General features: G+C 51.2%; 1 protein-coding gene across 1 annotated transcript; it reads left to right on the top strand.

Annotated features, from left to right (window-relative positions):
* Positions 1 to 207: 207 nt before the first annotated feature.
* LOC115501124 (putative serine protease 42) lies at positions 208 to 20,432 on the top strand. The gene is made up of 7 exons (XM_030296021.1): positions 208 to 262; positions 3,007 to 3,092; positions 4,577 to 4,715; positions 16,111 to 16,267; positions 16,885 to 17,147; positions 18,060 to 18,220; positions 19,570 to 20,432. Exons 1-7 carry the CDS (start codon positions 208 to 210, stop codon positions 19,804 to 19,806), a joined length of 1,098 nt encoding a protein of 365 aa, XP_030151881.1. The 3' UTR covers positions 19,807 to 20,432.
* The last annotated feature ends 304 nt before the right edge of the window (positions 20,433 to 20,736 follow it).

The following is a 20,736-nucleotide window of genomic DNA, read 5'->3' as shown; positions in this document are numbered from 1 at the left end:
TGTGCAGTCCATGCCCCAGAGGGTGCCTTCCTTGTAGCAAGGGGGTCCCTGGGGTAGGTCTGAAGAGTAGAGCTGGGGGTGTGGGCAGGCCCTGGGCCCCTAGGCTTGGGTGGAAGGCGCGAACCCTCCAGGGCCACATCACAGAGTGACTCTGACCCTCTGAAGAATCTGAGGATCCGGTCATCAAGCCCCACACGTAGGGTGGACATGCCTGGCTCTCGGGTCAGCAGCGGCGAGATGGTATCAGGGGTGGCCTCCAGGGGTGCCTGGGGGGCTCAGTCGGTTGAGCATCTGACTTCGGCTCAGGTCATGATCCCGCGGTTTGTGGGTTTGAGCCCCGCATCGGGCTCTCTGTCATCATTGAGGAGCCTGCTTCAGATCCCCTGTCTCCTTCTCTCCATGCTCTCTCTCTCTCTCAAAAATAAATAAACATTAAAACAGAAAAAAGAGTGGCTTCCACACTCAGTCCTCAGCACCCCCGGGGTTGCCTGCCCTGCCTAGGCTCCTGCCTCAGTTTCCCCCGAGGTCACAGTCCCTCTCTTAGGTGGAGGCCCTGAAGCCTGCAGGCTCGGGGACCAGGGCCTGGGTCAGACCGCATTTAACTCATCAGGACACAACCATCACCTGCTTGTGCTCCCAGCTCTCCCCCAGGTGCCAGGACACTGTGGTGAGGTGACAAGGAAAATGCCTTTGCCAGGTCCTGCTCTGGTCTTGGCCCCGCTCCCAAGTGTCCTGTCCTTACAGCTCGGCCTATGCTTCCAGACCCGTCTTGCCATCCCGGAGTGAGTGAGGAGGGACCTCTAATTCCATTCATCTGGAATGGGTGCCTTCCCTGCCGGCCTTGGGTTCCGACCTCAAAGTTGGGCAGGAAGGGGCCTCAGACACCTGGGCCAACCTCTTTTCTTCCAGGGCGAGTCTGATGAGCTGCTGTTTGCTTGAACACCCCCAGCAACAGGAAACTCACCCCCCGTTGAGGCGTCTCTGCTGAGTGGGCAGCTTCCTGATGTGGGGCAACAGTTTGTCCAGGGCCTCCCTAGTTCTCCAAAACTGGGTCCTTAGAACTGGTGCTCCCCGGCCTGGCCTCTAGGTGACTCTCTAGGCTGACCCCAGCCCTGCCGTCCTCTGGGCTGATCCCTTGATCCAGGATGGGCCTTGCCCTCTGTAAGGTTGCTGACCCAGCCAGAGCTCGGTTTGTTAATGCCCTGAGCAGGGCGGGGCCCCTGAGGGCTGTTCTAGCACCTGCTCCAGGCAGGAGACGCCAGGGCCGGCTCTGCATTGTAGAGGGGGCCTCTGAGGTCACCAGTGTGGAAGGTAGCCCAGAGAGGGTGAATAGAGACAGGAAAGACAGTGTTACAAGAGGGTGACAGGGCAGCGGGGATCCAAGCTTGGGGGGAGGTAAGTTCAGGTGCAGACTGTGGGGGGAGGCCCCTGCAGGTTGTTCTGGAGCTCTAGCTCCGAGCCTCAGTCTCTCTCCTGTGCTGGGCTGGAGGTGTGGAAGCCTCTGCCGTTCTGAGCCCTGGAGAGGCCCCTTCTGGACTCTGAGCTTCGGGCTGGGGGCGGTGGGGGGCGGCGGGAGGCGACAGCTGCTTTGAAATGTGGAGAATAATAAAGCGAGGAATGTCTGAGCTCAGGGGAAAAAAATAACCCCCACCCGCTGGGCCTCCCACCCTGCCTGGCGTAATGAATTAAGTACAGGGAGGCACGTTTCATGTGGGGGCGCAGGCCGGGGGAGGCTAGAGGGCCCCTAATGAGAAACAGGGTCCTGGTGGGGCCCCCGGGATCTGGAGCCAGGGGCCACCTGACCCGAGCCTTGGCGGTGGGTGCCCTTATTCCCCAAAACCTTCCTCTCAATCTCCCTTTGTCTGCATGTGAGAGGGGGTGGGGGCACTGTCCCATCCCGGTGCTGACCTCTGACCCTGGGCTGCCCTCCAGTATTGGCTCTAAAAGTCAGAAAAGGGAGAAAGTGTAGCTGACTTGGAGGGACCATCTCTTTCTTCATTCTCACTCTTCCTGAACAGAGCACTGATTGGGTGCATCCTGAGTCCAGGATGAGGGGGCCCACGCTGCCCCCTGCTGGATCCCACCAAACCTGCAGCAGCCGCCTCTGACCAGCAAGCCCCAGGCCCCTGATTCCAGGCCACCTCCTGACTTCTAGTCTCCACAGTCCCTCCCCTTCCTCCACCAATCCCTCTGCCCAAAGCAGCCTTCCACCCTGGCCCCAGCTCACCTCTCCTTGGGACTTGGACATCAGTGCCTCCCAGTCCAGCACTACCCTTTCAGTCCACCAGTCTGGGGAATCCGGCTTTTTCACAGGTCACCTTCCCCCACCTCTGCTCTCTCCCTCCCCAGTGAACTTAATATTCCCCCAACAAAGCCCACACTCTCACGTCTCCACTCATGCTGTCCCCTCTTTCTTATCTGGTGGACCCCGCTCCATCTACCTGCAAAATGGCCTTCTAAAAGACCACCCTTTCCCAGGGGGCCCAGGGAACAGTAGGTACGTGAGGAACTTAACCATCAGCAATAGGGTGAATTCTCAACGAAGGAGCTGGAGAGGGGTGGAGGCAGGTAGGGGTGTTCTTGGAGCTTCCCAAAGAGCCTGGCCTCCCAGCTTCTGCTGGCTTGGGGCAAGGCTCCCACTTTATTTTTAAGAAGTCTGGCCCAGGACTTGGAGCTCCTTGAAATATTCTCCCCCACGTCCCTTCCCTCCCCCCACCCACTTTAATTAAAACCATTGTTTGCAAGCACATGTTAATTAAAAAGCAAACATGTTTTGCTAAGTAATTTGGAAGCTCTGGTTATACAAACCAGAGTCATTCCAGTTAAAAACAACAACAACAACAACAACAAAAAAACCACCCTCACCCAGCTTGCCCCAGTGTCTTGAGAGCTGAGCCTGTGTCCTGGGAGCTGAGGACCCCTTTGGCTACAGTAGATGCCTGTCCCTTGAGAGTTTACACTCTGTGTGGAGGCGTAGCCAGGCCACGGCATCCTTTCGTCTCACAGGTGGAGGCCCGGAGGTGACTCAGAGGCCTGGAGCTCTTGGCCAACCCTTTGCAAACGTGTACTTTGGGCCCCAGGAGCAACAGCTGGTGAGGAAGGGGGACAGACTCCTGTGCCCCATCTTGCAGGCAGGGTCCTTGTCTCAGAGCTACTGCCCAGCTGTGGGGTGAAGGGAGGAGGATGGGAGCATAACAATGCCGCGAGCCCCGCGAGGAAGGCTGGTGGGTGCTGGGTGGCCAGGGCTACCCCCCTAAGGTCTCTAGCACGGCTGGGGCTACAGATACCCAAAGCTGGCACAGCTGATCCTTTAGGTGAGGGTCAAAGGCCAGGACCAGCCTGATGGGTCAGGGGAGCCCTGGATGCTCAGAGACATCTCCTCTAGCCCCAGCTCCCCACTCTGTGTCTGGGGACGGCCACAATGCCATGTTCCCCACCCTGGCTCCTGGCCTTGGGGGTGCTGGGGCCTTGGAGGCCCTTCAGACCCTGTGCAGTAACCCCAGGGCCCATTGCAGGGTTCAGTGACCTCCAGCCTCTCCTGCTCCCCCCTCCCCTGTTGGCAGGGATGAGCGCATTTACCCAAGGGACCTCTCTAGGCTTCTAACTACCTTGCAACCTGCCTGTGGGTTCTCCCACTTGGGAGTCCTGCTAACAGGAAGGAGTTTCTTATACGAAGGTCTCCTCGTGTGGTCTCTGTGTGTCACTGTTAGCCGTGACCGTGACCCCGGTGTGAAGTGGGTGTGAAGTGGTCTCTCCTTCCCTCCTGAAGGAGGAGAGGGCCTGAGGGTGCAGGGGTGGGGGCCTGGGGCAGTGACCGGGAAGGGTAAGTTTGTGTGTGGGCAGAGGGGAGGTGGACGCCGGCACTGTGGGGCACGGTGGGCGGGCTCGTTGTTCTGCGTGCGCGCGCGGGCGCGCGCGCACACACACACACACACACACACACACACACACACACACACACGGAGAAGGGGATCAGTGGCAGGGAGCCAGGAGACCCAGCTTTGTGCGGTCCAGCCGGCCCTCTCCCCTCTCCGCACTTGGTAGAATGAAGACTGTGTGCTGGGATGCGCGTAACTTGTCACACGCGGTGTTTGCTCCACGGGAACACACACACACCCTCACAAGCCACGACACGCGGTGACCTACAGCGACACACGCTGGCGGCCGGCTCCCGGGACTCAGCCCTCCCTCGGCGGCGCGCCAGCGACACACACAACACCGCCTCTCCACTCGCACCCACATTCCGGGCGGAGTCACGCTCCCGCCGCGCTGCCCCGATCGGCCCGCGGCGCGGCGCTTCTGTTCCGTTCGCTTCCAGCGCCGGGACCGCAGCGGGCGGGCCGGGATGAGCTCACGCCGCCGCCCGCCGGCCTCCCCGGCCTAACTCGCTCCAGATGCCGGCGGCCCGGCCGGGAGCGCGGCCCTCGGGCGCCCCCTGCAGGGAGCGGCGGGCGGCTCGGGGCGCACCGCCCGCCCGGAAGGGGAGGGCCTCAGGCCCCCCGCCCGCGGTCGGAGCCGCTGCGGGTGGGGGTGGGGGGCTGTCCCGCCGGTTCCCGCGTGCTTTCCCGGTCACCAGCCCACGCCCCTCCCCCCCGGTCGGCCCCGCTTTCCTGTGCTGTGTGCTTCCCCCGCCCCCCACCGCGGCCCCGGCCCACACCTCGGGGTGCGCCCCCTCCCCCTGCCCGGCTCCCCGGGACGCCCGGACCCCCGGCCAGGTAGGTGCTGCGGCTCCCGCCTCCCGCCCGCGGCGCTGGCCAGGCCCTGCCCACTCTCGTTGCTCTCGGAACAAACACCCTAGTTTCTACTGGGAAAGCAGCAGGGGCCTGACCACCGCCTGGTTTTAATAAGGAGCTGGTATTTCCCCGAAATCGCGGGCCGGTGGCTGACCTCACGGGGATGACGGCTGGCGCTGGGCCAGGGGGCGGGAGCCGGCTCCCGGGTGAGCCCCTGACGCCTGGTCTTGCGGAGAAGTCGGGCGGGGAGGAGGGCCTCCGGCTTCTAGTCCCAGCTCAGCTGCCGCTCACCCCAAAATCTGTCCATCTTTCTGTCTGCCGTCGCTTTCTGTCTGCTGTACTGCCAGAAGCCCTTTCCAGCCCTGCCCAGGGTCCTGCTTCACCCCTGCCTCCTTGTGTGGCAAAGTGCTCGGCCCCTCACCTGGCATTTCCTCTCTTGTAGGACGGGGCTGTTGTGGGATTAGAGAGGGGACCAGCGAGGGAGAGCGGCTGTACCCCAGCAACGAGAAATTTCCCGAGGGCAGGGGGAGGGGCTCTCAGAAGCTGGGGGGCAGGGGTCAGGCCTGAGCTTCTTGGAGCAGGGTGGCCGAGGCAGGGGTAGGGCCTGGGGAATTGGCAGCCTGGGGTAGATAGGGACAAGTCAGGTGTCCTGGCAGAGTCGCAGTGCTCAGTGAAGGGTCAGCAGAGAGGTAGGTGCACCTAGTCACGTGGAGACATGGGGGCCAGAATCTTTAGGCACTGAGGGGGTGGGGTGGGGGACAGAATGGAGGAGAGTGGAGCTAAGGCATCTCCGTAGTGAGTGGGGCCTCTGCCTGAGGGGCGAGGAGCCCTGGGAGCTGGTCCTGAAGTCCCCTCTGTAAACAGGGGACAAAGACTGAGAGAGCCAGAGGGGGACGCAGGATCCAGTGGAGGGACAGAGACTAGGAGCCGCAGAGGGAGCAGGGAGACAGAGAGAGGAGATGCCGCAGGCAGGTAGGCAGGACATGGCGGTGGCTGGTGGCTAGAAATTTTGTTTGTCGGCCCTGGGGCCTGCACCGTCCAGATGCTTGGGCCCCTCCTGCAAGTGACAATAACAGTGACTAATACTTCTTGAGCACAGCACAAGCCAGGCACTTCTCTAAGCACTTGAGAGTTATCTACGTTCTTGCGCTCCGATTCTGTGTTTTCACTCAGACGTGTATCAAGTGCCTACCAGGTGCCAGGCGTGTGCCAGGGGCTGGGACTATAGCAGTGGCAAGACGAACCTGCAGGCAGAACGTTTAGACGTGAAAGGGGAGGGCGGTTGATGTATACATGAGTGAAATACATAGTGCAGCATAGGTCATCAAAGGATAAGGGGGGAAGACTGCGTGGAGGGCACAGCTTTTGAGAGGGTGTCCTGGGAGAGCCTCATCGGGGAGGTGACATTTGAGTACAGACCAAATCTGGCCTGCCACCTCTGAGCTGAGAGTGGTTCTTACAGAAGAGCATTTGCAGTCAATTCCACGATCCGGAACACTTAACACTGATGGTATCCCCTTAAAAGAACTCCATTCTTCCTCCTTGGTAAACCTGTATTACCAAAAAATAAAGACAAAAAAATAGTACTCAGTGGTGATTATATATATATATATTTTAATTTTAAAAATTTTTTTTATTTTTTAAATTTTATTTATTTTATATATATATATATATTTTAATGCTTATTTATTTTTGAGAGAGAGAGAGAGACAGAGCATGAGCGGGGGAAGGACAGAGAGGGAGACACAGAATCTGAAGCAGGTTCCAGGCTCTGAGCTGTCAGCACAGAGCCTGACATGGGGCTTGAACCCACGAACTGTGAGGTCATGACCTGAGCCGAAGTTGGACACTTAACTGACTGAGCCACCCAGGCACCCCAGTTGTGATTATATTTTGAATTTCATCAATAAATATTTTGTGGAAGTTTGTTTTCTCTGTTCTATTTAAGTATGTGTATAATATTCTTGATTTTGTCTCTTGGCCCATAGGGCCTAAGATATTTAGTATCTGGCCCTTTACAGGAAAAGTTTGCCAACCCTTGTATAGACCTAGGAGGTGAGGAAATGAACTCTCTGGATATCTGGGGACGGAGGGAGCAGCCAGTACAAAGGCCAGGAGGCAGGAGGTCATGAGGCCCATCAAGGAGGCCAGTGAGGCTGGAGCCCCTTTAGTGAGGAGGGGAGGGATTGGAAAGGGTCAGAGGGTCCTGGGCCAATGGTGTAATGTCAGTTCCTAGGTTTGTTTGTTTGTTTATTATTATTTTTTTAGAGAGAGAGGATACAAGTGAGCGAGGGGGAGAGAGAGAGAGAGAGAGAGAGAGAGAGAGAGAGGAAGGGGAGAGAATTCTCGTGAACACCCGATGCAGGGCTTGAACTCATGAACCGTGAGATCATGACCTGAGCTGAAGTCAGTTGCTTAACGACTGAGCCACTCAGATACCCCATTTCGTAGGTATTTTTAAAAATGGGTGTGGCTATCATTAGTGGAATCGCTTGTTTTCTATTATATTTTCTAATTTGTGATTGCTGCAGGATAGAAGTTATTGATTTTGTATATTGATCTTTTCTCCCAGCCCTCTTAGTCTATTTTCTTATAGTTTTATTAATTTTTCAGTTGGCTCATTTGGATTTGTTTTGGAAGGCAAGTGCCTTCTGTATCTTCCTACCTGCATATGACTCAGTTTCTTCCTTTCTTTCCCTCCTTCCACTTCCCTTCTCCTTGCCTCCCTGTGCTCTCCTCACCTCCTTCCTTTCCCCTTTTACCTTCCCTCCTCTCTCCTCCCTTCCCCGCTCTTCACATTTAATTCCCTCCTTCCCCTGCTTTTTCTTCTTCTCCCCACTTTCCCACTTTCCCCTCATAAAAATGAGAATTTAAATTTTCAAAAGAGACTTGATGAGAGGTATCTCCATCATGTACTTTTGATGCCCCCCCCCCCCCCCGGGGTAGGGGCAGAAGGCTTTGTCCCCAGATGGAATCTGGATGTGGATGTGGGGACCGGGAGGGTCATACACAGACTCCAGAAGGGGAAGTCAAAAGAATGTCTGTGACAATCAGCAGAGGCTTTGTGATAGGGAACAGAACACTGATGTCATGTGGCTCTGAGTATAAAGGAGACTAGTAGATGGCTGTTCCTCAGGAGTCCAGATGTCAGATGGCTTCGGTGGGTACAGCCAGGACCTATATTTCACCCCTCTGTGCTCTGCCATCCTCAGGATCAGAAAATGTGTCTTCCAACTTGGATTTCTTTTTCAAGATTGTTTTGGCTATTTGGGGTTCTTAAGTTTCCATATGAATTTTAGAATAGGTTTTCCTATTTCTGCAAAAGAAGTCACTGAAATTTTGGTAGGGATTCCATTGAATCTGCAGATTGTGTTGGATAATATTATCATTTTAACAAGACTGCATTAAGTCTTCCAGTCCATGAACAGAGGATGTCACTCTGTTTACTTAAAGTCTTTAATTTCCTTAAGCAGTGTTTTATAGTTATCATTGTACAGTTGTTTCACCTCCTTGCTTAAATTTATTTATAAATTTATTTATTCCTAAGTATTTTTATTCTTTTTGATGCTGTTGTAAATGGGATTGTTTTCTTAATTTCATTTTTTAAAAAAGTTTATTTATTTTGAGAGAGACAGAGAGAGTGTGAGTGGGGGAGTGTCAGAGAGAGAGGAGAGAGAGAGAGAGAGAGAGAGAGAGAGAGAGAGAGAGAGAATCCCAAGCAGGCTCCATGTTGCTCCAACCCACAAAGCCACGAGATCATGACCTGAGCAGAAACCAAGAGTCAGATGCTTAACCAACCAAGCCACCCAGGCGCCCCTCTTAATTTCCTTTTTGATTGTTCACTGTTAGTGTATGCATTAGAGAATAGATATTTGTGGTTGATTTTGTATCATACAACTTTTCTGCATTTGTTTATTATTGCTAACAGGTTCTTCTTTTTTGTGTAACCTTTATGGTAAGATCATGCCATCTGTGAACAGAGATAATTTTACTTCTTGCCAATTTGGGTGCCTTTATTTCTTTTTCTTGCCTAATTGCTGTGGCTAGACCTTTCAGTACTACGTTGAATAGAAGTGGTGAAAGTTGGCATCCTTGTTTTGTTCTTGATCTTAGGCGAAAGCTTTTAATCTTCCACCACTGAGTGTAATGTTCACTGTAGGTTTTTCATATATGGCCTTTATCATATTTAGGACATTTCTCTCTATTCCTAGTTTACTGAATGTTTTTATCACGAAAAGGTGTTACATTTTGTGGAATCCTTTCTTGCATCTCAATTGAGATGTCCCCTTAAGGACAGTTTTTATTATCTGCCTTTTTCCCTGTGCATTTCTTATTTCTTTGCGTGTCTTGCAATTTTTTCACTGAAAGGCAGACAACAGGTAATATATTGTAGCGAATCTGGACACTGGTTCTGTGCCCCCTGGCCCCACCCCGGACTTATGGTCATGTCGTTTGTTTGGTCATTTGTTTATTTGTTTAGTGACTTGCGTAAGATAATTCTGTGAAGTCTATTTCCCTTCCATTTTGCAGTCTCTGAGATATCCTTGCTCAGATTCCTGCACCCCCCCCCCCTTATTTTAGGGTTGATTCCTGAATCAGCATAAGCCACTCATTGGTCAATGGTCGTGTGTAAGCGCCTTTAGTCAGTTTTATTTTCACTGTTTACTGTTGAATATGTGTGTTTATCTTGGAGACTGCTTTCACAGCTTAGGGAATTTACTTTTCCCCTACATGTTCAGCCAGGGACTAGTAGTTTGGGAGTTCCTTGTCCATTCACTCCCTAGAAGACGTAGTTTGTGCACAGTGGTGTGTGCATGGTCTTTTTGGCTCTCTCTAGTTTTCTTTCTAGTTTTCTGAACTAGTTTTCTCTGTTAAACTTCCAACCAGTCTACCATTTCACTGGTCGCTGCCAGTGTTATGGAGCGATCAACCCTCTCTTACTTGCTAATCAGGAAGATCTCTATGTTTTAAACAACTCCCTTAGGCACGAATTTCTCTACGTCTGTTCCAAATAAATTCAGTTATTTCAGACAGAGCTGCAGTGCCCTCCTTGCAGCCTGCCTGTCCCCCTGGGCAGAACGTTTGTGCTGCTGCTGCACCAGAGCCGAGGATGGGGGTGGCAGCCTGCCTCTCCTCGAGTGAAACTCCTGTTCCGTGAGTGGGCGCTGGGAAACAGATGGAATCCATGGGGCTTCTCACTGGCCCTTCCCCAGGTGGAACCTCTGTCCTGTGAGTGAGCTGGGATGGGGCACCCGAAGCCCCAGTGCTCTCAGCCTGCTGTGCCTGGGGTTGACCTTCTGCCCTGTGAGTAGGAGCAAAGTGTGGAAAGGGAGCTCCAGTCCTCCTGGGCATGCCTGTTGGAACAGGGCTTCTGCAAATGGACTTTGGGGAAGGAGAGACACGAGCTACCTCCTTCTTCTGAGGTGAAATCTTAGCCGGGGGAGAAGGAGATCCCGTTGTCTTGGCCGCTTATTCATAGCAGAGTTCCATAAAATGGAGCTAAGGAGGGGGGATGAGAGCTGGTTATGGCTCAAATGCCATAGGCTCCTGCTGTTCTTAGCAAGTTTTGTAGATTTTCTCGTATAAATATTTCTCAGTGTTTTGTATGCCCATAGGATTTTTCCAGACACCTGACATCATGGTTTTTAAAAAATAACTTTCACCAGTTAAGTAGCTTTTTCTCTAGAGAGAGAATCAACCAAATTCTTCACGAAGCCATTCTGGAAGTCCAAACTCCAAGTTTTAAAAAACTCGAAACATTTGCCAACTTTCAAGACATTTTTCTGTTATTCTAATTTCTGTTATGATCTGTATCTGCATGATGTAATTTGTACAGTCTCAGTTCTTTAAATTTATGACCACTTCTTTAATGGCCCATAATGCAGTCTCTCTTGGTGTATGTTTCACAAACACTGGGAAAAAAAGTGTATCCTGCTGTTGCTAGGATAGAATATCTATAAATGTCCATTAGGTCTAACTCATTCATAGTATTTTGCAGATCTCATATATGCTTACTAGTTCTCTGTGTACTCATTCTATCAGTTTTTTAGGAAGACATGTTGAAGTTCCAGATTCTAATTTTGGTTAGGTTGTCTTTTTCTCCTTGCTCTGTAAATTCTGAGCTCTGTTGTTAGGTGTATTTAGGTACATACACATTTAGAATTTTGTTTATCATCTGTAATTAATGTCTCTGCTTATCCCTGATAATATCCTTTGCTCTGAGGTTGGCTTTGGCTGTTGGTAATAGAGCCACTCCTTTGTTTAGCTAGTGTTTGCACCGTATATCATAGTCTATCCTTTTCCCTATAACCTCCCTGTTTTTATATTTAAGCTGTGTTTTTATTTAAAAAAAAATTTTTTTAATGTTTATTTATTTTTGAGACAGAGAGAGACAGAGCATGAACGGGGGAGGGTCAGAGAGAGAGGGAGACACAGAATCCGAAGCAGGCTCCAGGCTCCAGGCTCCGAGCTGTCAGCACAGAGCCCGACGCGGGGCTCGAACTCATGGACAGTGAGATCATGACCTGAGCCGAAGTCGGACGCTCAACCGACTGAGCCACCCAGGCGCCCCAAGCTGTGTTTTTATATATTTGAGCTGTGTTTTTTTAAAAAAAAACAAACCCAGTTTGACTGTCTTAATTCACGTAATAGAAGCTTTCATTCGAGGCGCCTGGGTGGCTCAGATGGTTGAATGTCCAACTCTCGATCTCAGCTCAGGTCTTGATCTCAGGGTTGTGAGTTCGAGTGCTATGTTGGGCTCCACGCTGGGTGTGGAACCTACTTAAAAAAAAAAAGAAGCATTAATTCTTTAATAGAACATTCACCTTTAGTGTAAGTGTTGATATTGTTGGATTAAAATCTATCATGGCAATTGCTTTCTATTTGTACCATGTCGTTTCTCTTTTTCTCTGTTCCTGCTTTCTTTTAAATTAATGGAGTATTTTTTATGATTCTATTTTATCTTTGCTGTGGTCTTATTGATAGTTATGTAACTGTTTTTCCTGATTTCCCTAGAGTTTGCAGTATATATCTTTCATTAATTGCCCTCTTCTTTCAAATAATACTATTTGCTTTTCAGGAAGTGCAAGGACCTTATAACAGTATCCTCTCTATTCTTTCTCATTCCTGTATTAGTTTTCTATTGCTGTCTATGCTATAGTCAAATCATTTGGACGATAGCTAATGTTTTTTGCATCAGAAGTTATGTCAAGCTGCTTTATACAGTTCTTGTGCTGTTCAAAGTTAAACTAAGCAAGATATGCATGCCCACACAAATTTGCAGTGAATATATTTTCTGAGCTTTCTGCTATCACTCCAGAAGCAGTTTCTGGACCTCTGCGTAAGTGCCGCAAAGGAAATTTACATATTTCAAACCCATTTAACTGTAAAGTCGAGGGGCTTGCACCTCAACTCCAGTGAAGTGATTAATTTGCGATGTAATGACATGATGAAAGGCAAGTATCAAGAGAAAAACTTAAAATAGCTCATTAAAGCCTTCCAAGGGAAGAATATGCTTGAAGCTATAGGTTCATGGATTAATATCAGCATTTGGCAACGCTGCATGAAAAGCCATTTTAAAAATTAAATGCATAAAATATTATAGATCACCATTAACAGAAATATGCAATTGATTTTGGTGATAGAGAACACTAGTTTTTTTTATTTTGTTATTTTATGAATATAATTTATTGTTAAATTGGCTTGCATACAATAACCAGTGCTCATCCCAACAAGTGCCCTCCTCAATGCCCATCTCCCATCCCCCCCCCCCCCGCCATCCACCCTCAGTTTGTTCTCTGTATTTAAGAGTTTCTTGTGGCTTGCCTCCTTCCCTCTCTGTTTGTAACTATTTTTTCCCCTTCCCTTCCCCCATGGTCTTCTGGTAAGTTCCTCAAGATCCACATATGAGTGAAAACATATGATATCTGTCCTTCTCTGACTGACTTAGTTCACTCAGCATAATACCTTCCAGCTCCATCCACGATCCTGCAAACAGCATGATTTCATTCTTTCTTATTGCCAAGTAGTATCCCATTGTAGATATAAACCACATCTTCTTTATCCATTCATCAGTTAATGGGCATTTAGGCTGTTTCCATAATTTGGCTATTGTTGAAAGCACTGCTATAAACATTGGGGTACACATGCCCCTATGTATCACCACTCCGGTATCCCTTGGGGAGATTCCTAGTAGTGCTGTTGCTGGGTCATGGGATAGTTCTATTTTTAATTTTTCGGGGAACCTCCACACTGTTTTCCAGAGTGGCTGCACCAGTTTGCATTCCCACCAACGGTGCAAGAGGGTTCCCATTTCTCTGCATCCTTGCCAGCCTCTGTAGTTTCCTGATTTGTTCATTTTAGCCACTTTGATCCGTGTGAGGTGGTATCTCAATGTGGCTTTGATTCGTATTCCCCTGATGAAGAGTGACGTTGAACATCTTTTCATGGGTCTATTGGCCATCTGGATGTCTTCTTTGGAAAAGTGTCTATTCATGTCTTCTGCCCATTTCTTCACTGGATTATTTGTTTCTTGGGTGTTGAGTTTGCTAAGTTCTTTGTGGATTTTGGATACTAGCCCTTTATCTGATATGTCATTTGCAAATACCTTTTCCCATTCCATTGGTTGCCTTTTAGTTTTGTTGACTGTTTCCTTTGCAGTGCAGAAGCTTTTTATCTTTTTTTTTTTTAATTTTTTTTTAATGTTTATTTATTTTTGAGACAGAAAGAGACAGAGCATGAACAGGGGAGGGGCAGAGAGAGAGGGAGACACAGAATCGGAAGCAGGCTCCAGGCTCTGAGCCATCAGCCCAGAGCCTGACGCGGGGCTTAAACTCACGGACCGCGAGATCGTGACCTGAGCTGAAGTCGGATGCTCAACCGACTGAGCCACCCAGGCGCCCCAGAAGCTTTTTATCTTAATGAGGTCCCAATAGTTCATTTTTGCTTTTAATTCTGTTGCCTTTGGAGATGTGTCAAATAAGAAATTGCTATGGCTGAGGTCAAAGAGGTTGTTGCCTTCTTTCTCCTCTAGGGTTTTGATGGTTTCCTGTCTCACATTTAGGTCTTTCATCCATTTTGAGTTTATTTTTGGAGAGCACTAATTTTACACCCAGTTAGGTAAATTGTTATTCTCCTCCCAAATAATCCCATTCTTCTCACTGGTAGATTTGTATGATAAAATATTATACCCAATTACTATTATTACTACATATTTTTTAATTAAAAAATTTTGTTTTAATCTTTATTTATTTTTGAGAGAGAGACAGAGTGTGAGCAGGGGAGGAGCAGAGAGAGAGGGAGACACAGAATCCAAAGCAGGCTCCAGGCCCTGAGCTGTCAGCACAGAGCCTGACATGGGGCTCGAACTCATGAACTGTGAGATCATGACCTGAGCCCATGAACTGTGAGATCATGACCTGAGCCGAAGTCAGATACTCAACTGACTGAGAGCCACCCAGGTGCCCCGATTATTACTATATTTTTATGGAAAAGTTTTCTTCTTTTTATATAAAAGCCTACATAATATCCTCAGTTGTATCTCAAAATCCTAAAATATTTGCTCTCTGGCTCTTTATAGAAAACATTTATTGACCTCTGAACTAGAGTCTTCAAATATGTTCATCAGAGTATTTAAGATTCCCTGTGTGATAGTTCCAAACCTCATGTCATATCTGCATCTAGTTCTGTTGGTTGCTTTGTCTCTTGACACCATGTTGTTAATTTTCTTTTCATTGAGTGTCTCATCGTTTTTTGTTAAAACTAGTCATTTTGTGTAGGCGAACAGAGACTTAAGTAAACACTGTGCTCAGAAATGGTCATGTCTTGGGGCACCTGGGTGGCTCGGCCGGTTAAGTGACCAACTTCAGCTCAGGTCATGATCTCAGGGTTCATGAGTTCGAGACCCGCATCGGGCCTGTGCTGACAGCTCAGACCCTGCAGCCTGCTTCGGATTCTGTGTCTCCTTCTCTCTTTGCTCCTCCCCCACTCATGCTCTGTCTGTCTCTCTCCTTCAAAGATAAATAAAAATATTAAAAAGCAAAAAAAGAAATGGTCACGTCTTTTCTTTAGTAGAGAGTATTGAGACAGTCATGGCCAGTTTTGTTGTATGGTTACCCTCCATGTGTACCAGGCTTGAAATTCTTCTGTTATTTTTTGCTTAGAGTGGTGGTTGATTTGTTGGATTGTTTCTCCGTGTCTGTTCCACACTCGGGACAGTCTTCTCTGTGCTTATGTGACAAAGAGGGCGTCTTTCCACACTTTTACCCCTCCTTTAGCAGTTAACTGCGGTTACTTGTTCCTGGACACTTGCTAGTCTAGTAGGGGAGGGAGGAGGTGGGGCATTCTTTGTTTTTCTGGCTCAGCGCCTCACCGTCTGGCAGGTGCTATATTCTTGGCTCTCAGAGATGAGGCCTTCTCAGTGATCTTGACTCTCTCCCAGCATAGGCGAGAGAGTCTGATCTGGCTCCTTCCTTAGGGGTAGAAGTTGTTTTATGTTCTCTTCCTCTAGCTACAGTAGGCTTTAACTTGCGCTCTGAAAGGCAGGTCACGGAGTGGAGACAGGGCCCCGGTGGAACCCAGTGCGCGACGTTTGGCACGCCAGTGGGGCCCTCAATCCGGGAGCTCTAGTTCAGACGCTCGCGCGCATGCGCAGACCCGTCCACCTGCCACCGCGAGGGGGAGCCGCGAGGGGAGCCGCGAGGGGGAGCCGCGAGGGGAGCCGCGAGGGGGAGCCGCGAGGGGAGCCGCGAGGGGGAGCCGCGAGGGGAGCCGCGAGGGGGAGCCGCGAGGGGGCGCCGTACCAGTCGGCTCATGGCGTCCCCCACTGGCGGCTCCCCGGGCCTCCTACTCTGGCTCCTGCTCCTCCAGCCGCAGCTCAGTGGGGCGCGGGGCAGGTTGGCGCCATCCCCACTCTCCCCTTCGCCCTTGGGAGGCGGCCACGAGGACCCCGATGCCACCGTGTGGAGGGTTGCGGGACCGTCTACGCCCCCCGAGCCCCAAGAATCTGCCCCAGTCTCCCAGTTGGTGGGATTGATCCCAGGTGACACTTGGCGTTGGGGGCCCTGGGCAGGTGGCTGAGGCACCAGAGTGGGAACCAGTGCTCTCGGGGAGTGTGGGGGAGCCAGGGTCCCTCCACCTCACACCCCCCCCCCCCCCGGGGGGGGGGTGGTCTGAGGAATGCAGCACCGCTTGTGGAGTCTGAGCGGGATGCCACTCGGCCTCGCGGGTATGTGGCCTGGGGACGTCATAACACCGTCCTGGAGTCAAGGAGGCCGTGGCCTTCTCACGTGTCCAAGGGGCACCTGGGCCTTTCCTGGGAGGCCTGGGAAGCAGGGCCTGTTTCTCTGAGGTTCTTCCTCCTGCTCTGTTCTCACCCCAGGGTGTGGCCAGGTAAATGCGAAAATCTTGGGAGGACAGGAGGCTGAAGACGGGAAGTGGCCCTGGCAGGTGAGCGTGAGGATCAGAGGCAAGCACGTGTGCGGAGGTTCCCTCATCACACAGCAGTGGGTACTGACTGCAGGCCACTGTATTTTAAGGTGAGGAGTGACAAGTGGAGACTTGAGAGGTTTTGTTTTTTTTTAAATTTTATTTTAGAAAGAGAGTGCACTAGGGGGGAGAGGGGAGAGAGTACAGTTGGGGGGGGAGAGAATCCCAAGCAGACTCAACGCTCAGCGCAGAACCCTGGGCAGTGGGGGGGGGGGGGCGGGGGGGGGGCAATCCCACCCCCCTTAGGATCAAGACCTGAGCTGAAATCAAGAATCGGATGCTCAACAGACCGACCCACCCAGGCACCCTGAGACTTGAGAGTTTTGAAGCCAGTCCTGCTCTCCTCAAATACCTAGTAGGTTCTGTTGCCCTGGCAAGTTGGCAGAACCCAAGCCCAACCCAACCCAGCCAAAGCACACCCACTAAAAATGGGGTCTGCGCTGGGAGTGTGGTTACCAGGAATACTAATTCCGAGAACAAAACCAATCGTTTGGATGAGCAGACCAGTTTTGAGAGTCGGTAAGGAGGGATTCCTGGTGTTGGGCCAGTGGAGAGAGTGGTGAGGGAGGTTGGGACCATATTGGGAAACATCTGCCATGTGTGGAAAAGGCACACGGGATGCTTCCTGGGGTCTCTCTGAGGGGGCACATCTTCTTCTCTCCCACAGCCGTTTCCACTACAATGTCAAGATGGGAGATCGGAGTGTCTATAAAGAAATCACAAGTGTGGTGGTCCCCGTCCGAGACATCATTGTCCACCCTCAGCTGTCAGTAGTTGGAACCATTCAAAAGGACCTTGCCCTTCTCCAGCTCCTCTACCCTGTAAACTTCACCATGACCATCCAGCCTATATGCATCCCTCAGAAGACTTTCCGGGTGGAAACTGGGACCACGTGCTGGGTGACCGGTTGGGGCAGAAAAGAAGAATATGGTGAGACTGTGAGGCAGGAAGCCGACCCAGGAAGAGGGAGACAGCTTTAGCCCTGCATTAGGCAAACAGGCTAAAGAGAGGGACAGGGAAGCAGACGGCCTGGCAGAGGGGTGAGGGGACAGCGGTTTAGCAGCAGCCAGGGTGATGGTTCCTGATTGGCTTGAGGACACTGATTGAGGACTTTTGTTGCAACACAAATATTTCATGGTAGCCATTTAGGAAAGGCACCGGTCCCGGGAACTGGAGCTACTCTCAGGAGAAGAAATACAGGGGTGAAATCTCTTTATGGAGATTCGTGAGGGACCATGCCTGGCTGGCTTGGGTTTTTTTTTTTTTTTTTTACGTTCCCTGGGGACCGAGCCAGATGCTATGGAATTCTATTCAGGGTGGCTTTCTGCTGAGCAGGTGAGGAGTGGTTTGCCAGCCAGAGCTGTCCCTCTCTGAAAGTATCTTGGTGGTTAGGGAGCTTCCTGTCCTTTTGAGTACAGGCAGAGCCAGAAGGTCGCTGTTGCTGAGGCTATAGGGCCCCCATCTCTGGAAAGAGTCTGGACTGGTAACCCTGGGGCACATTCGAGAGTCTGTGATCCTGCTCAAAAGTAAAGATATGTTACTGATGCACGGAATACCTGTCACGATTACCACTGATACTCAGGGTAACAGATACCTGATGATCATTTCTCAGGCTGGTAAGGCCTTGCCTCTTCCTGTCCAGATCGGTTCTTCTTTATCCTGTCTTGGTTTTAGTTCTTACCTCCTTTTAATCCCCGTGTCAACTTTGGGCCTCAGTTTCCTCCAGAGTCTAATGGGGACGATACCCACCGCACTGCCTTTCTCAAAGGGGATTCTCGGTGCTTAGGGGCTTACTGTCCACCTGCGCACAGTTTCTTTACTTCTGAGTTTCTTTACTTATAGGTGGCGACCTTATTACTTCTGTTCTCCATGAGGTCGACCAAGACATCATCCACCATGAAAAATGTAATGAGATGATTCAGAAAGCCATGAAAACAACTAGGAATGTCGTACTGGAAGGAATGCTCTGTGGCTATAAAGGTGCAGGAAAGGATTCATGTCAGGTAAGTTCACGGACCCTTTCCTACCTCTGTATCAAGGTTGTTCCCTCCCAGTTTCCTCATTCGCAAGTGGCACGGCCTCCTCCTCCCTTGTGACTCCCCTGAGCTGGCCTGGCCTGTTTCTTCAGAGGGGAGCAGCCCTTGCTGGCCTGGGGGTACTGCCACGGTGTGGAGAAGCTGGGGCAGGTAACGCTAATAACAGAAGTCCCTTTGATTGAGTTCCTCCTCTGTGGCACTTACGGTGTGAGCCAGTGTGGGTTTTGACCCCCAATAGCTCTGTGAACCCACATCATAACCCCGCGGCATAGACATCGTAGCAATTATACAGATGAGGTGAGGTCCAAAGATATCAGCTCCAGGTTCCCCCGTGGGTGCTTGCAGGACTCCTAGAGGATGAGTGTTTGCGTTTCTTGGAAAGAGAACAGCATTGTAGGGAGAGGGATCAGCATGTGGAGCAGCTCAGAGGTCCCAGGGAACGTGTCACATTTAAGGGAACGTTTTCCAGGTCTGGACCAAATGAGGAGGTGGCAAATGTGGCCAGAGAAGAGGGTTGGAGTCAGAGTACGCGTGGCCTGGAGTGCTGGTCCAAGTTTCTAGACCCCGTCTGGGCAGGACTGTGGGCTAGACGTTTGTTTCCATCATCTAGGCGATGGTGCTGAGTCCCGAGCGGGACGTGGGGGGATGAGGGGGTGAAGGAGGTGTGTCCGACGTTGAATCTTGGGTAACTGAGTGCTGTTGAGGGAGGGGGCTCGGGAGAGGTTAGGAGGGCTGTCTGTTTCTGTCTGAGCTGGTTGGTGCGGGGCCATCAGAGCAGGTCTGGGAAGGACGTGCGGTGCTCTGGGTGAGGTGGGGGATATATGGGATGTCTGGGAGGGGATCTTCCAATATGGAGGCAGCTGGCTATATGGGTTAGGAGTCCTAGAGAAGCTGTTAGCTAGATAGATGGATTGAGGGGGCTGCCAAGAAGAGGTGATATTCCAAATGTTTTCACAGCCACTGTGGTTTGGGCAGTGACCGGTTAAAATATCCTCCTGAGGATATTAAAGTTTTCCCATTAACTTTTCTATTTTTTTCAAAAAGGTTTTTATTTTTAAGTAATCTCTACACCCAGCATGGGGCTTGAACCTACAACTCCAAGATCAAGAGTTGTATGCTCCACCGATGGAGCCACCCAAGGTGCCCCTGCCCATTAACTTTTCAGTTCTTAGTTCTCATATTTGCAGAAAGCTGGGCCTGATAGGTGCCTGGGGGAACTTCCCCATGTGCCTGAGTCCCTGGTGCCTTGCAGGGCAGTGAGCCTGCTCTGACTTGGATGGCCTTGCATGCCCGTTTGTTTCTTTCTCTTTCTACAGGGAGACTCTGGGGGCCCTTTGGTCTGTAAATTTAAGGACACATGGGTCCAGGTGGGACTCGTGAGCTGGGGCTTGGGCTGTGGTCGTGGAAATGTGCCTGGAGTTTATACAGACATTGCTGCCTACTCTAAGTGGATAGTTGAAGTGATAAACCGGGCTGCCTCTTTGTATCCAGTGGTGTTCCTCATTCCACTTCTGTGCCTGGTGCTGCCCCTGGGCATCCTCGTGGCCCCGTGATCACCCCGCCCACTCCCCTCCTGTTTTTGACTCTCACCCGAGGCCTGTCCTCCAACCTACCCCTCCTCCTCATTGCCCTTTCCTCCAATGCTGGTTGGGATCCACTGACCCTGTAGGGAGCTACCCAGTAGAGAGTGGCAGTAAGCCCAGAGCCCTGAAGTGTCCCAGCCTGATGCCCCAGTCACCTGCCCCACACCTTGGCTGTGCTCTGCCTGCCGGGAAGGAGGCAGCCGACCTGCCAGCTGGAGCCCGGCGCTTCCCTGACGCCTTGGAGAGCCTCTACCAAAGAAGAGACCTCATGAGCAGTGAGACAGCGTTCGACGTGGCTGTGGTCTCAGGCTTTCACCTGACAGTGAGCTTGGTGATTGTGCAGAGAGAGCCAGGCGGTGTCACCACGGCCCTGCTGAGGTCTGAGGCCTGGGGGTTCCGCCTCCGACCCAGGCGTCTGGGACTGGGCGAAGTTCCCCCCTACCCAGTGCGGATCCACCTGGATCCTGCTGGGGCAGCCCCGCGATGGGGCCCCCTTTCTTGAGTACCCAGTGGCCACGTCCAGGCTCACCCCAAGTCGTGCGGAGGCACTGAGTGTGGAAATCTTAGATGTCAACTGAATAAATGTTTGAAGAGTTGCTTTTGTGTTCTGTACATCTCCTGGTCTGGGCTGTGGGGGACACTGAGAAGTTATCTCACATTTAACTTAGGAGTGTGTTGATGTTGCTTTAAAGCATTTCTTTAGGGGTGCCTGGATGGCTCAGTCGGTTGAATGTCCGACTTCGGCTCAGGTCATGATCTCGCGGTCCGTGAGTTCGAGCCCCGCTTCGGGCTCTGTGCTGACAGCTCAGAGCCTGGAGCCTGTTTCAGATTCTGTGTTTCCCTTTCTGCTCCTCCCCTGCTTGCCTTCTATGTCTCTCTCTCAAAAATAAATAAACATTA

Source organism: Lynx canadensis, chromosome A2 (genome assembly GCF_007474595.2).
Source record: "Lynx canadensis isolate LIC74 chromosome A2, mLynCan4.pri.v2, whole genome shotgun sequence".
NCBI classification, from domain to species: domain Eukaryota; kingdom Metazoa; phylum Chordata; class Mammalia; order Carnivora; family Felidae; genus Lynx; species Lynx canadensis.
This window is presented reverse-complemented; position numbering and strand designations above follow the sequence as displayed.